This window comes from Carcharodon carcharias, chromosome 20, assembly GCF_017639515.1.
Source record: "Carcharodon carcharias isolate sCarCar2 chromosome 20, sCarCar2.pri, whole genome shotgun sequence".
Lineage (NCBI taxonomy): Eukaryota > Metazoa > Chordata > Chondrichthyes > Lamniformes > Lamnidae > Carcharodon > Carcharodon carcharias.
In genome coordinates this window covers 16775037-16789823 of record NC_054486.1, presented here as the reverse complement: position 1 = coordinate 16789823, position 14787 = coordinate 16775037, and the positions used below count along the sequence as shown (strand labels likewise).

At 47.2% G+C, this 14787-nt stretch overlaps 1 protein-coding gene across 4 annotated transcripts in view; it reads right to left on the bottom strand.

Annotated features, from left to right (window-relative positions):
- Positions 1-14787, bottom strand: part of smoc1 (SPARC related modular calcium binding 1) — a 262010-nt gene that overhangs the window by 36671 nt on the left and 210552 nt on the right. For 3 of the 4 annotated variants that reach the window (XM_041214635.1, XM_041214636.1, XM_041214637.1), the window contains exon 11: positions 1222-1466. In XM_041214635.1, coding sequence (XP_041070569.1) covers positions 1222-1466 — 245 coding nt within the window. Of the gene's footprint in view, positions 1-1213; positions 1467-14787 lie in introns of those variants that run through there. The other variant, XM_041214638.1, reaches the window with a different exon arrangement.

Sequence of the window (14787 nt, the reverse complement as noted above, 5' to 3'; positions counted from 1 at the left end):
CCAGGAAAAACAAGCTATGGAAAACATACGCCTGTGCTTTGACTGCCTCAAGCACCTGTAGATGTGGGAAGTTGTCTCAGTCTGTGAGCGGTGAGATGCCTCCCACTTTCGGCAACACAACAGATAAAGGAAAACAACCAGAAACCCCTCATCAGCTGCTGAGCTTTCTCTCCGGAGCCTCTTCATTGTAACCAGTGTCTGTTTCCTTACCACAGAGCACGATTATGGCTGTCAGCAGCAACACCAGCATTAATTGTCTATCACCGCCTGTCCTTGAGAAGGTGCTGGTGAGCTGCCTTCTTGAGCCGCTGCAGCCCATGTGGTGTAGGTACACCCACGGTGCTGTTAGGGAGGGGGGTTCCAGGATTTTGGCCCAGCGACCACCAAGGAATGGTGATATATTTACATGTCAGCGTTATGTTATTGAATGGAGCTGCTCTCAGATGTTGCAGTGGCCTCCCTCAATGGATCTACTTACAGACGAATGTCATTGAATCAGCTCACAACATGAGAGGGGCCTAAAGTAGTGGCTATCATAAGAGGCAAAATCTGTTACCAAACTCTAGAGGTGTCCAATCAAGAAGTTCAGCAGAGTCTGCTTTTTTTTAAGGGAATCTTGCACCGAAAGTACTCCCTGATCCACCTTCAGGCTTTTCTCCCCCTTCACCTGTTATGAGAAGGAAGATATCTCAGGTGTGTGTGCGTGTGTTCTTAAGGGATAGTTGGGAGGCACGGGAAGACACAGGGCAAGCAGCTTCCTTCTCTAGTTTCAACCAAGGTTCTTGAGAGCTGTTGTTCCGGTAGACACCAGATAAGAGTTACCAGATGCTCTATGTACATTTTTAGACAGAGCACTACAGGATTGTGGAATGAAAGGCTTCAGATATTCTAACAAATTTATAAGGAACAACAGTACTGAAACGCACTTGTAAATATTGGCTGAAAAATGCCTTTAGTTTCAACAAGCAATCAGAAGAGTGATGCACATAACTGAGTCAGTGCCTTCAATGGAGGAGGGAGAGAGAAAAGCCACAGGCTGGAGAGATAGCAATACATACTAGGTAGAACACTGTTTTCAACTTGACTAAAACGTAATTCACCCATGTCAAATATTTTTGCCAAAACTGAAAGGTACTGGACCTCAAGGTTCTGTCGCTGTTGCAGTGTTTCTGTCTAATCTGGGTTGGTTAATGGATCATTTTAATTACAATAGTCACTTACCCCCTTCCTTCACTCCTAAGCATCCTTTCAACTCGTGCAGTGAAATGGTTTTGTCCTCATTCAAGTCGCAGTAATCGGTGAATTTCCGTCCACATTTCTTTGGCTTGGCTTTCTTCCTCAAGAAGCGCTTAAACGGCTTCATTTCCTTCTTGTGGATGTTGTTGCTGCCATTTTTGTCCAGTTGGCCAAAGTACCAGTGAACAACCCGTTCCTCCAGTGTGTGGTTTGGATCGGGTTCAGGAAACCTGCATCAATAACACAAGAGTTGTGACTGACAGCTGGTACGATGAATAAACACAGCTGAGGCACATTGTTAGCTTCATGATCTTTTCACTGACAGGCAGCAACAAAGAGCCTTTACTGTTCAATAGCTTTATATAGTTTCAGCTTCACTAACTCACACAAAACAAAAAACAACATAGCAAACCTGCACAACAAAGGAGTGGGGTGCTAGTGCCAACAGCTATTTGGTAACCTGAATGAGGCAGCCTGGACTATTTGCCTTTTGACAAAACAGATGATTTAAGGACACCAGAAGCTGTTGCTTGGCCTTGAGGTCTGAGGCCTGAGATGGTGGGGACGAACCCCCAGCAAAAGTGCATGTTTTAAAGGATAGAGGAAGGAATTGCATCCTTGGGGCATCTCAAAGCAATTCACAGTCAATGGATTATTTTTGATTTGTAGTCATTGTAGTTTTGTAGGGAAGCAGAGCAGCTAGTTTGCCCGCAGCAATGAGAGAAATGACCAGCTAAGCTGTTCTGATGGTATTAGCTGAGCAGTGAATGTTGGCCAGGACACAGAGAAATCCTCTGCTCTTCTCTGGATAGTGCTCCAGGAGTAGCTGCACCTATAACAAACACAGGCACAAGGCAGGTGTACAGATGAGACAGGAGAAGGTAATCCTCAACATTCTGTCTCATTCTCCTGAAGGGCACCTGACCACCCTCAGTTCAGAGGGTCTAAGTGGACAAGCAAGTGCCAAGGAGGGACCTGCCAGAGAAGAGAGAGTTGAGAGATTTGATAGAGGTACTCAAAATCATGCAGACAGAGTAGATGAAGGGCAACCAGGAGACAGTGGTGTAGTGCTAATGTTATTGGATTTATAATCCAGAAGCCCAGGCTAATGCTCAGGAAGACACAGGTTCAAATCCCAACATAGCAACTGGTTAATACAACTGATTAAAATAAAATCTGTAATGGTTGTTATCGCTGATTGTTATAAAAACCCATCTGGTTCACTAATGTCTTTTAGGGAAGGAAATCTGCCACCCTTACCTGGTCTGGCTGGCATGTACCTCCAGGCCCACAGCAAGGTGGTTGATTCTTAGCTGTTCTCAAGGGATGGGCAATGAACGTTGGCTATGCCAGTAATGCCCACATCCCTTGAAAGAATAAAAGAAACTACTCCATTGGTGAAGGATCAAAAACCAGAGGATACTGATTGAAGTTGATTGACAAAAAAAAACGAAAGCAAAGGTGACCTGAGGAAAAACGTTTGCACACAGCAAGTGGTTAGGATGTGGAATGCATTGCCTAAACATGCGGTGGAGGCGCTTTCAAAAGGAGATTGGATAATTATCTGAAGAGCAAATGTTTACAGGGCCACAGGGAAAAGGCAGGGGAAAGGGACTAGCAGAATTGTTCTTGCACAGGCACAACAGGCTGAATGGCCTCTATCTGTGGTGTGACCATTCTGTGATTCTAATGAAGGCCCCAAAAAGATATATGGCCTTTTTTGTTTCTCTGTCCATAAAGGAAACTATTGGATCCTTGAGGCTGCAGGCTTTCTGGCTATTATTATAATTATTATACACACAAACACACACTCACACACATACACATAGACATACATACACACATACATATACACACACACAAGACACACATACATACACACACACTCACACATACACAAGGCACACACACCCATGCGCATGCACATACACACACACACAGACATATATATATACACACACACATTCACACGCACACAAGATGCACACCTGTGTTCATGCACACACACTCACGCATGCACATGCACACACACAAAGACGTATACACACACACACACACACACAGATGTACACACACACACACACACACACACACACACACACACATATACACACACACAGATTTACATACACAGGCACACACATCCCTTAATCAAGTTATAAATGTTGCACTTCTGACTAGGGCTTGAATTCTACTGATGATTCTGTAAAACCATATACCTGCATGTTTTTCAGTGAAGCAATGTTCTTGAATGGCAAATCCACAATCAATGAGTGCTTCAGGAAAGCAGAACTAGACCACGCATGGATTTTTAGATTTATTTGAGATGGCTATCACCAGTAAATAGGATCTAAACATATTAATGCCACCTAACTTGTGGTGGGGTACCATTGCTCCTGGGTATATGGTGTTATGTGGGAGGCTGATCGTCATGGGGTCCATGGCCATCAGAGTTTTCCACAGTGTTGACACTATATTGTATTGGACACTTGGAAGTAAAGCACCTTCAGGAAATTAGTTCTCCACTGCTGCTCATCTTACACCCTCCATTAAGTTAAGATCACCTAAATTTCTGCTGCCCACACCCTTGCTCATAACAAGTCCCATTTAACACCCATGCCTTTAGCTGCTTAGGCCCAAAGCTCAGGAATTCCCTCCCTAAACCTCTCCTCCTCTCCCCTTTTCTACAACGTTCCTTACAAACCTCTTCGACCAAGCTTTTGGTCATCTTCCCTATTGTCTCCTACAGCCCGGTGTTAATTTTTATCTGACTGCAGTCCTCTGCAGTACCTTGGACTGTTTCACTGTATTAAAGGTGCTATATAAATGCAAGTTGTTGTTGTTAGAAACGGATTACTTGGCCCTTTCAGTCATGCGAGTGCAGCTCATGAAGAGAAAGCAGCTGTGAGCCATTAGCTGCACTTTTATACCATAACAATACCTCAGATGTTCTTCTATAAGTGAAGCTGCATTCTAGTCAATAACAGCTCACAGAGGTGAGCTGAACCGTGACTGGAAGAACTGCAATAGATTAAAATTGACTACCAGCTTCAATGAGAAGCTGACAGTAGGCCTGATTTCTCCAAGCATCTGAATATATTGTGAACACTGCCAAGTTATTAGCAAGGGCAGAGGGCACAGATTTCTGCCTAACCACAAATCAGTGTGGTTGAACCTTCACATCATAGGTCATTGAAACCTTTCTCCAAGTGAAATTATTGGGCCAGATTCAAAGTGATAGTGAAGCTAATAGTGCTTGCTGTTGTCTGAGCGCTAATGGGAAAACCACTTTGGCAAAGAAGCAGGTACACGATTAAATATGATTATTCAAAGGTTTCTGTGTGAGTTGCTTCAATCCTCTGTTAGCTGTGTGGAAACAACAGTGATGCCTTTCTCACCAGTGAAACACATTGACTGGAGTGCAGCTGTTGTACCTGTTTGGTAGATACAAGCTAAACTCGGCACTGAAAGTTAAATCCTGTAATTTCTAATGCAAGTACACTGTTAACAATAAGTGTCAATTACTGTCAATCAGCTTCTCTGGCACTGAAAATTAACTATTGCAAATATGAAGTCTCATTCCTTCAGGTTTTGATTATTGATAGAGATCTAAAAAGTGTCACCAATTTAAACCTTTAAAAAATTGCTTTTCCTATTTGTCTTTTTTTTCTTTTGCTTTCTTTAGTTGTGTTAGCCGTGGCTCAATTGGTAGCAGTCTTGCCTCTTCATCACACGGTTCTGGGTTCAAGTTCCACTCTGGGTCTTGAGCACAAAAATCGGGGAGCAGTGCATTGTCAGAGGTGCCATATTTTGGATGAGATAAATGTTATCACTTTTGCATTGACATAAAATGATTTTGGCACACAGCAATGCTCAAGTAGCATTTGATGAGACATCAAACCAAAGCCCCATCTGCCTGCTTGGGTTGGGTTAAAAGATCCCATGGCACCACTTTGAATAAGAGCAGGGGAATTATCCTGGGGCCTTGGCCAATAATTATCCCTCAATCCATATCACAAAATATAGATTATAAGGTCATCTATCATATTGCTGTTTGTGGCAGTTTGCTGTACAATAGTGAATAGGCTTCAAAAAGTACTTCAATGGCTGTAAAGTGCTTTGCAATGCCTGGTGGTTGTGGAAAGCCCTATATATAAATGCAAGTCTTTTCTCCTTTTCAATCCAATCTTTCTTTCCCTCACTTTATTTCTCTTTCTATACCCAAGTTTACATTGAATTCTCCCTCGCCACGCCACGTTTTCTTCTCAGTCCTCATGCTGTATGTTTCTCAATCCTTCAATCTGGTTGGTTAAGGAGGTGCACAGTTTCTTGCTATGTTCATTCAGGCTTTTGATGTCCTGTTTCCCTCACTGCGCTGTGATCACATTTTCAGCAACTTGCCACACAAAATATTTAAAAACTTAGTGTGCAAGAGCAAGTCAGACTAATGGCCGGTGCCCTGCTACAGAAAAATCCATATGTGCTACTCCGTACTCCCAAAAGGAACTATGATGCTGTCTAGTGACAAGGGGAGTTTTACCTTTGTATATACATGTATTATGTAAACTTTGTTAACTCCATGCATTATTCATTTAAACTGGAGATGATTTACACTTAATGAAAATTCAAACTGTTGTACAACAGTCTCCTGCTTGGGGACTCACACCTCAAGGCTCCAGGAGCTTTGGTGGCAGCACAAGTTATATTGCCACTTTGGCATTGGTGTGTGCCAAAATCATTCGTCAATGTGAAAGCGAGAGCATATGCGGGCTCATAAATATCACTGCTTATCTACTTTGTGACTCAAGTACAGTTGGCAATTGATAGAAGAACGACCCTGCCAGCGAAAAAAAAGCTAATGAAAATGGAAAAAAAATAAACACTGGTCAGTAATGACTAAGTTTGTATATATTATAAAGTGCAATAGACTCCGATATGTTCTTGGACAGTGATACATCTCAGGGTTGACATGCCATTGGCATCTGAGGTCATCTCAACATCAGGATATATAATTTCATGGCAAAACACGACAGGCTGTGTTTGCTGCTTGCTGCGCGTTGCTTAAATCTGTGCATACGATCGACAAAAGCGAGGGGCAAGATGCCTTTTAAGATTAAAGTATAACCTACGTTAAGAAAAGACGACGGCCCTGGAATTTTTTTGTTTGTCGGACGTGCTGGTCAGCCGGCCTGGAAGCGGAGAGGAAATGGGCCTCCGGCTGCAATCGGCTCGCACACCCCCCGCCACCACAACCCCCCCCCCCACCCCCCCCCCCCCCGACCACCACCACCACCAGCCCCCCCCCCACCCCGACCACAATTTCACACTGGCTGGGCCAATTAATAGGATGAGAGCGGGCGCCGACCTAACTTCGGCTCCAGGTGAGCCAGTTTCTTGTGAGCTCCCTGAAGGCAGGCCGCTGCCCTCCAGGGGAGCTGCAGATCTCCACGGAATAGAGGAAACAAGGAAAAAAGGCTGCAAAATGTGTCCGTGATTTCATCCCGCCCCTAATCTAGGTTTAACCAAAAATGTGAATGCCGCCTGGGAGCATGGCCTGTAGGCCAACTGTGAATCTGGACGGGGCACGTAAGATTGCTGTTAATTGCATCTTAATCAAAACTGAAGCAATTTTTAGCACCGAAGAGGTGTGAAAGGAGTTTCAAGACAAGGATTCGACAAGCGTTAATCGTTTCTCTACTCTGGTCACTGATGCTAGTCATAGTTTTCGCAGCTACTGGTCGCAAATGTTTCTAACTGTGAACTGCGAACAGGAGACCTCGCTAACTCATTTTGAATCTGGCAATAAAAGCCTGAACCATGTTTCCCCTCGCGCTGTTCAAATGCGCATCAACAACAAAACTGCACCCCGCACGGGGGAGAATAACAACCAGGGCGTTACTGTGACGTCTGTCAGATGCAAACCAAATGGGTAAGTACAGAGCGAGCAGCTTTCTGGCAGCTATCACCTGTCCTCGCACTGGACACAGGTTTCATGGTCGATGCTCATTCCAACCAAAGCTACATCGAGAGTGCTGCAAGAACACCATGTCCCCAAAATTCATTTAATGGTTATTTCAACCTGCTTTCCTTTAACAAAAAAATAAGAGACGGACAAATAAATTCTTTTTTTTTGTATCATTTTCTCAGGTGTCTGTGCCACACCATCATCTGAAACCATGGTAATCTATTGAAATACTTAGGGCCAGGCTTTCGTCACAACGGAGAGACTCTCCGGCATGGCAAGGATAGTGGAAATGCCCGAAAGTTGGAAGTCCCAGCCCCAAACACGGCACTGGCACTTCCCACTTTCGGGAGATGGGGGGTGGGGGGACTGGGTGTATTTAGCGCATGCGCGGCTTATGGAGGCAGCAGGCCATTGGAATCATCAGCTATCCCCCCACTGAAGTGTGATTTTGGTAAGCCAGGAGTGTGAAACCCAGAGTGTGCAGATTAGACCAGGTAAGATCTGGTCTGAACTTGGTGGATTTGTTTGGATAGACAGGGTACCCCTTTGGAGAGGGGTCCGGGAAACCTTTGCGGGAGGTAAGGCGCTGTTTGGTGGAGGTCAGGTGCCTTATGGGGTAGGTCAGTTTCCCATTGGAAGTGTAAAAGTAGGCATGAATGTGTGGAAAAAAGTGCAAAAATTCATTACTGTCAAGTTACTTGGAATTGTCAACAGACCTGTGAAAATCAATGGTCATAGCTGTCAGAAGCACCTGTCAAAGGGAGCTGTCAAGTCATAGGTTAGCATATGGGGCTATAAAAGACCATGGGAGGTGGGTACAGGGCAAATAGTGGCATGGGTTGTCATGGATGGGGCATGGGGATTGTCTGTGAGCATGGGTGAGGAGGCATGAGGGGTGAGGGCTGAAGGGATATTTTATATGTTTAAAACTTTATTTTTTATTTTTGGACATTGTGCCGAGGCCCTGAGGCAGGCCTGTGGTTAGCTCAGCTCTGCACCCATCAGCCTCCTCGCTTCTTCCTGAGCCGCCCGCCCTGAGCCTTATTCCAGCCCACCAAGCTGAACTGAAAATCCCATGTCCAGGCAGCCGTCTTTAAAGCTGGGATTGGCGGAGCAGGAAATGTCACTGTCTCTGCAAACCCGACCCAGGAGTGAAAACCTGGACCTTATCCTGTAGAGGCTGGGCCTGGGTAATTGACATCGCCACGAGAAATGAACTATTGAACTGGTTAAGTCAGTGCAGTCTTGTTGTTTCAGGAAACACGAGTGTCTGCCCAGTGCTGTGTGAAAATATTTTCACAAGCAAGATGTAGTCCACTAGCACAAACTGTATTATTGCATATGAGGAATTCAACGTCTGTAAATGTGAATAATAAAAAAAACTGGACATTTCTTCTCTCTCTCTCTCCCCCCTCTGTGATAAGCTGTTGTCTTTCTCTTGAGATCCCCACAGACAGGTCAAGCTAAGATCAGAAATTCATTGGTAGTACAAGTAGCAACCATGATAATTGTTTCACTCTGTGGAAAAGTCAGAATGTAACTGGCCATTCACAGTGGCCAATGTGGTATAAGCTCACAATAGACTAGTTCAGAAATTCATCGTTGCTCCAATAAACCTGCCTGGATGAGTGCAGCTTCCACAACACTGAAGAAGCTGGACACCACCCAGGACAAAGCAGCCCACTTGTTTGGTACCACATCCACAAACATTCACTCCCTCCACCACCAATGCACAGTAGCAGCAGTGTGTACCATCTACCAGATGCACTGCAGGAATTCACCAAGGTTCCTTAGACAGTGCCTTCCAAACCCATGACCACTGCCATCTAGAAGGCCAATGGCAGCAGATAGATGGGAACACCACCACCTGGAGGTCACTCACCATCCTGACTTGGAAATATATCGCTGTTCCTTCACTGTCGCTGGGTCAAAATCCTGGAGCTCCCTTCCTAACAGCACTGTGGGTGTACCTACACCACATGGACTGCAGTGGTTCAAGAAGGCAGCTCACCGCCACCTTCTCAAGGGCAACTAGGGATGGACAATAAATGCCACAGTTGCGTCAAGCTGATGACAGAAGCTCTGTTCAGGTGGGGACTGACCTTTATTCTTTACCGTACAGATGAGGCCAGCTAGGCTGAGCAAGCCAGAGGCTCTGCACTGATTGCTGGGACTCCCCATGTCCAGGGTGCTATAGACTGTACAAATGTGGCCATCAAGGCGCCAGCAGGTGAGCCCGGTGCCTTCGTCAACAGGAAGGGCTTCCACTCCATGAACGTGCAGATAGTGTGTGATCACAGGATGCAGATTCTACAAGTCTGTGCAAGGTACCCAGGCAGCTCCCACAACGCCTACATCCTTAGACACTCCCAGGTGCCGGGGCTCTTCAGTGCTCCAGCTCGTCTGGATGGATGGCTGCTGGGTGACAAGGGCTATCCCCTCAGAAGGTGGCTCATGACACCTCTCCGCCGTCCAAGAACAGAGGCAGAGAAGCTCTACAATACGAGTCATGGCTCCAAAAGGGCTGTGGTAGAGAGGCTCGTAGGTCTTCTCAAGCTGCGCTTCCAATGCCTGGATTGTTCAGGGGGAGCACTACAATACGCCCCAGAGTGGGTGTCACTGATAGTGGTTACATGCTGCACTCTCCACCAACCTGGCACTGGCAAGGGGGGAACCCACCAAAGGAAGAGGGTCTTGACATAGCTCCACCGGCCAGAGATGATGAGTCCTGTAGTGAGTCTGAAGATGAGCATGGTGAGAAGAATACTGAGGGTGTGGAGCCAGACCTCGGTGACCTGCAGGAAGGCAAGGACCCAGGGCCACCTTGATCCAACGCTCCTTCAGCTAGGCTACCAAAGATCAGCTTCAAACACACGCCAGGGCTGCTGCCTCCATCCCGGACATCTGAAATGACCTTTCATTTGAACACTCAGTGCCTGTGCAATAAAGCTCAGAGCCACCTACGTCCATCATTAGATACTAGCTTTCCCCATACCAATGAAATAAAAAGGTGAAACATACTCAGTCTATGACGACAAAACACAATTTATCTCAGTCTGACACTTCAATAATATTTACGTAAACGTTTCTGGTCTTCAACCCCAGACCAGTATATACAAAGTCAATATAGATGAACATAAAATCACCCATGACCTGTCCCTCTTGTGCTCATGGTGCCTTTAACTTACGTTTGTGAGTGCTCCATCTAGGTGCTTCCCCTCGCTGGTAGCGGCATTGGAGACAGCCTGCTGACTCTGCTGTCTTGTTGGCCTCGATGACCTTGGCAGTTGTCCTCTGGCCAGTGGAACCTATGCTGGCCCCGCCTGGGAGGGAGCGGCCAGTGCCATGGCTGGCATCTCCCCAGTCCCAGATCACTGGCAAAGGGGTGGAGGAGCTACTGCTGCCCATCATCCAGAGCGCCCTGAAAGGAGCCCGCAGAGATGACAAGCAGCTCGTGTGCCAACCTGAGGTTGCTCTGGGCCTCCCTGCTCATGATTGATGGATGGGCACCTAGCTGGGATACTAGCTGCGCAGTCCATCTCCCATATGGACACTGACCAGCTGAGCTCAATGCCTGGGTTTGGGCTGCAGGTCCAAGCACAGCCCCAGGAACATCTGATTCTGTTCCTGGAGCAGGCAGTCCATGAGAGTCACCACTGTCTCCATGGAGGCAGCATTGCGCTCAGCAATGATGGTTAACGCAGTGCCTGATGCTCGGCATGAACTCCTCCATCATGCAGACCATGTCACGCAGACCTTCATGGACCCCACCAGATCCTTCTGCACATCTCACTGGACATCCAGCATCTGCTGCCTAACGGACGACTCCAGAGGCTCATCATCAGCCTTCGGCTGAGCCCTGGACCCCAGCAGTCCTCCGACTGCCAGCACCCTGGGCACTTTCTGCCTCCACCTGCACCTCAACCAAGTGTGAAGTGCCCTCACCAACGTGCATTGAGATACTAGCTGCCAATCTAATGCCCACCAAGATGCTGATATCTGCACTGGTGCCTGCTTTAGAGAGTGGGTGTGAAAAAGGTGCAACAGAAGCTCAGTGGCCCTCTGGTGTCAGGGGTGTCCCTCCAGGGTCTGCAGAGCGAACAGCTGTTGGCAAACCTAAAAGGGACAACAGGGACATGTCATTAGTTAAAGCCATCACACTGTCACTGTACATGCCAGGCACCCTGGTGAGACAATGGAGATCTGCGTCATGATGCCCTCATCTTTCAATGATCAATGGGGACTCCAGGTTCGAGGCTCCCATCAATGAAGAGGCTCCACTAGAATGGTTGCACAATCCCAAACTCTCACCTCTGTGCAATGCACTCTTACCGTCATTTGGCACCCCCACCTCTCCACACCCAGTGTGCTGGCTCTCCAGCTCCCGGGCATCTTGCTCATATCTGGAAAGGATTAGGAGGCTGGTGGGGCCTCCGCCAGTCCAAGACCTTTCAATATTGTTGTGGGCCTCATCTTCTCCTGAAAGGACAGTGGAGCATTGTTTAGTCCTTGTAGCCTGGCCAACCCCAGCTGAGGAACACCGGGCAGGGCACATCTGAGTCGTGGGCCTCAAGCTGCAAGGCACTCAGTCCAAGCAGCCAGGGTTCACCTGCTTGGCCAGCTCTGGCGTGATTGACAGTTGGCACTCAGACCCCAGCACCGCTGAGGTCCACGGGGGGGACAGCAAGACCTTAACACATCTGCACACTGACCCAGGCCAACATGGTGCTCACCCTTCCTGAGCGCAGCAGCTCATTGAAGCGCCTCTGGCACTGCACCCAGGAGCGCCGCACCACGTCACGGCTGCTGACCAGCGCTGCCACCTCCTCCCATGCCCTCTTGGTGAGGCGCGGTGGCCTCCTCCTCCCATCCCCGGGGACAAGGGTGTCCCTCCTGGCAGCCGCCTCCTCCAGGAGGATGGTGAGGCCCTCATCAGAAAAACGGGAGGCTGAGTGTCCACCCGACCTGCCCTCCCGCCTGCCATGTCCAGCTGCACTTGGGTCTATAGCGAAAGTACAGGAGACGTCCTCCCAAGGCAGCCTTCCAGGAGCTGCCTGAGCCGCTTTTAAACCAGAAGCGGGTCACCATTGAACCCAATGGCCAACAGGCCCCCACACCCGGTTGGCCCCTCCCGGCCAGTGTGGAGCCTCACTTCACGCTGGGCACCTCTTATTTTATATGCCCCCGACTCAACCAATAACACGCCTGGCGGGGGCATGTAAAATCCAGCCCTTGGTGTCCCTCCAGGTACTCTATTGCATCCTCTCCCCCAAGAAATGATTCTTCTGCCTTAAGTCTGACACCCTCTTTTAGAAGCAGTCCATGTCCAAATGCAGCAAGACCTGGACAACATCCAGGCTTGGGCTGACAAGTGGCAAGCAACATTCGCGCCACACAAGTGCAAGGCAATGACCATCTTCAACAAGAGAGAATCCAACTGTCGCCCCTTGATGTTCAAAGGGCATTACCCTCACTGAATCCCCCACTGTCAACATCCTGGTTACCATTAACCAGAAGCTGAACTGGACTAGCCATATAAATACTGTGGCTACTACAGCAGGTCAGAGGCTAAGAATCCTGCGATGAGTAACTCACCTCCTGACACCCCAGAGCCTGTCTACCATCTACAAGGCACAAGTCAGGAGTGTGATGGAATACTCCCCACCTGCCTGGATGAGTGCAGCTCCAACAACACTCAAGAAGCTGGACACCGTCCAGGACAAAGTAGCCCATTTGGTCAGCACCACATCCACAAACATTCACTCCCTCTAGCACCAACACACAGTAGCAGCAGTGTGTACCATCTACAAGATGCACTGCAGGAACTCACCAAGGCTCCTTAGACAGCACCTTCCAAACCCATGACCACTACCATCTAGAAGGACAAGGGCAGCAGATAGATGGGAACACCACCACCTGGAAGTTCCCCTCCAAGTCACTCACCATCCTGACTTGGAAATATATCGCCGTTCCTTCACTGTCGCTGGGTCAAAATCCTGGAACTCCCTCCCTAACAGCACTGTGGGTGTATCTACACCACAGGGACTGCAGTGGTTCAAGAAGGCAGCTCACCGCCACCTTCTCAAGGGCAATTAGGGATGGGCAATAAATGCTGGCCTAGCCAGTGATACCCACATCTCGTGAATGAATAATAAAAAAAAATTCTGAAGCCAGCTCTGCAAAAAAAATGCTGTTTTGTCTAATTTATTTTTTCCCCTACGTTACTCTAAAGCCCTGCCCATTGGCCTACAATTCAGGGCTTTATTTTGGTTGTTTTCTAAGTTGTCAACATGATGAAGGGCTGTCTCAGCTTTCTCTTCTGACTGTTCAGCTTTTGCAGCTTGCTTAGGCTGCAGAACTCTGCCAGACTTTGTGTGGCTTCACATGCTGAAGGTATGAGCTCCACATTGCAAGGGGACATCTGCCTGTGTTTGACAACTCTTGATGCCTGGAAATGTTTAAAATTTACAATTTGCAGGGAGAGGAAGCTGGTGTTTAACTGGTGTTTTGCAGTTCACTGAGCCTAAGACATAAGATATAGCCTCAGTAATTGTTTTAAATTGCACTTATTCCTCTCCATGTTATTTGGAAAGTTTTTTTTTCCAACTGAAGTGATTGTGATGGGAATGGAATATGTGGGGAAACCTGAGGGGAATTTGAGGTTTTTGCTCAAGTTTGTATGAGCGAGTAGAATATTTTCCTCCATTTGCCATGCAAATATATACGCAGAATGTAAAAGTGTCTCAGAAGTCCACCAAAAGGACACTTCTGCCTCACATACTGGCTATCCCTAAGATTTTCCAGTGTAAGATTGCAAATGAATTATAGATATAAAGAAACAAAAGAACTGCAAAAATACTGAAATAAAATCTGAAAATGCTCTCTGAGAAAAAAACATGACAGTTAACATTTTAGGTAGGAATACTTTGCCAGATCCCAATTTTAATGAATGTTAGCCAATCTCTTTCAGATGTTGACAGACCTTCAGCCGATTCAGAGCTTTTTTTTTGTTTATGCCTTGGCTCTGAATGGTTTCGAGACTGCACAAACTCAATTGACATAGGACCCTTGTAGCAGCAGTCCTGGAGGTGTGGAGGGGTGAAATTCTGTGTACAAACACACTCCAACATAACACCCTTGTTAGTCAAGAGGCTAAGGGTATCGGGGGTAGGCAGGATAGCGGTGTTGAGGCCACAATCAGATCAGCCATGATCTTATTGAATGGCAGAGCAGGCTCGAGGGGTCAAATGGCCTACTCCTGCTCCTAATTCATACATCCATATGAAGCAGATTGACCTGAAGGTAATCAGCAATGTATATATATTACATGTATAATATATACTTGTGTGTGTGTGCGTTTGTGCGCGCGTCCATGCATGCGTGTGTGCGTGTGTGTGTATGTGTGCGTGTGTGTGTGTGTGTGTGGTCCAATTGCTCAATTGGCCTGAGACAGTCTGATATTTATCAGGCTGAATCCTGTTCATCAGCATAGCAGAAAACTGAAAGCCTTTGCTCCTCTGAAGTTCAGCAGTACATTTGCCAGAGTCCAGTCCTTTCAGCATGGTATCACTGTTTAAAGTTTGAAG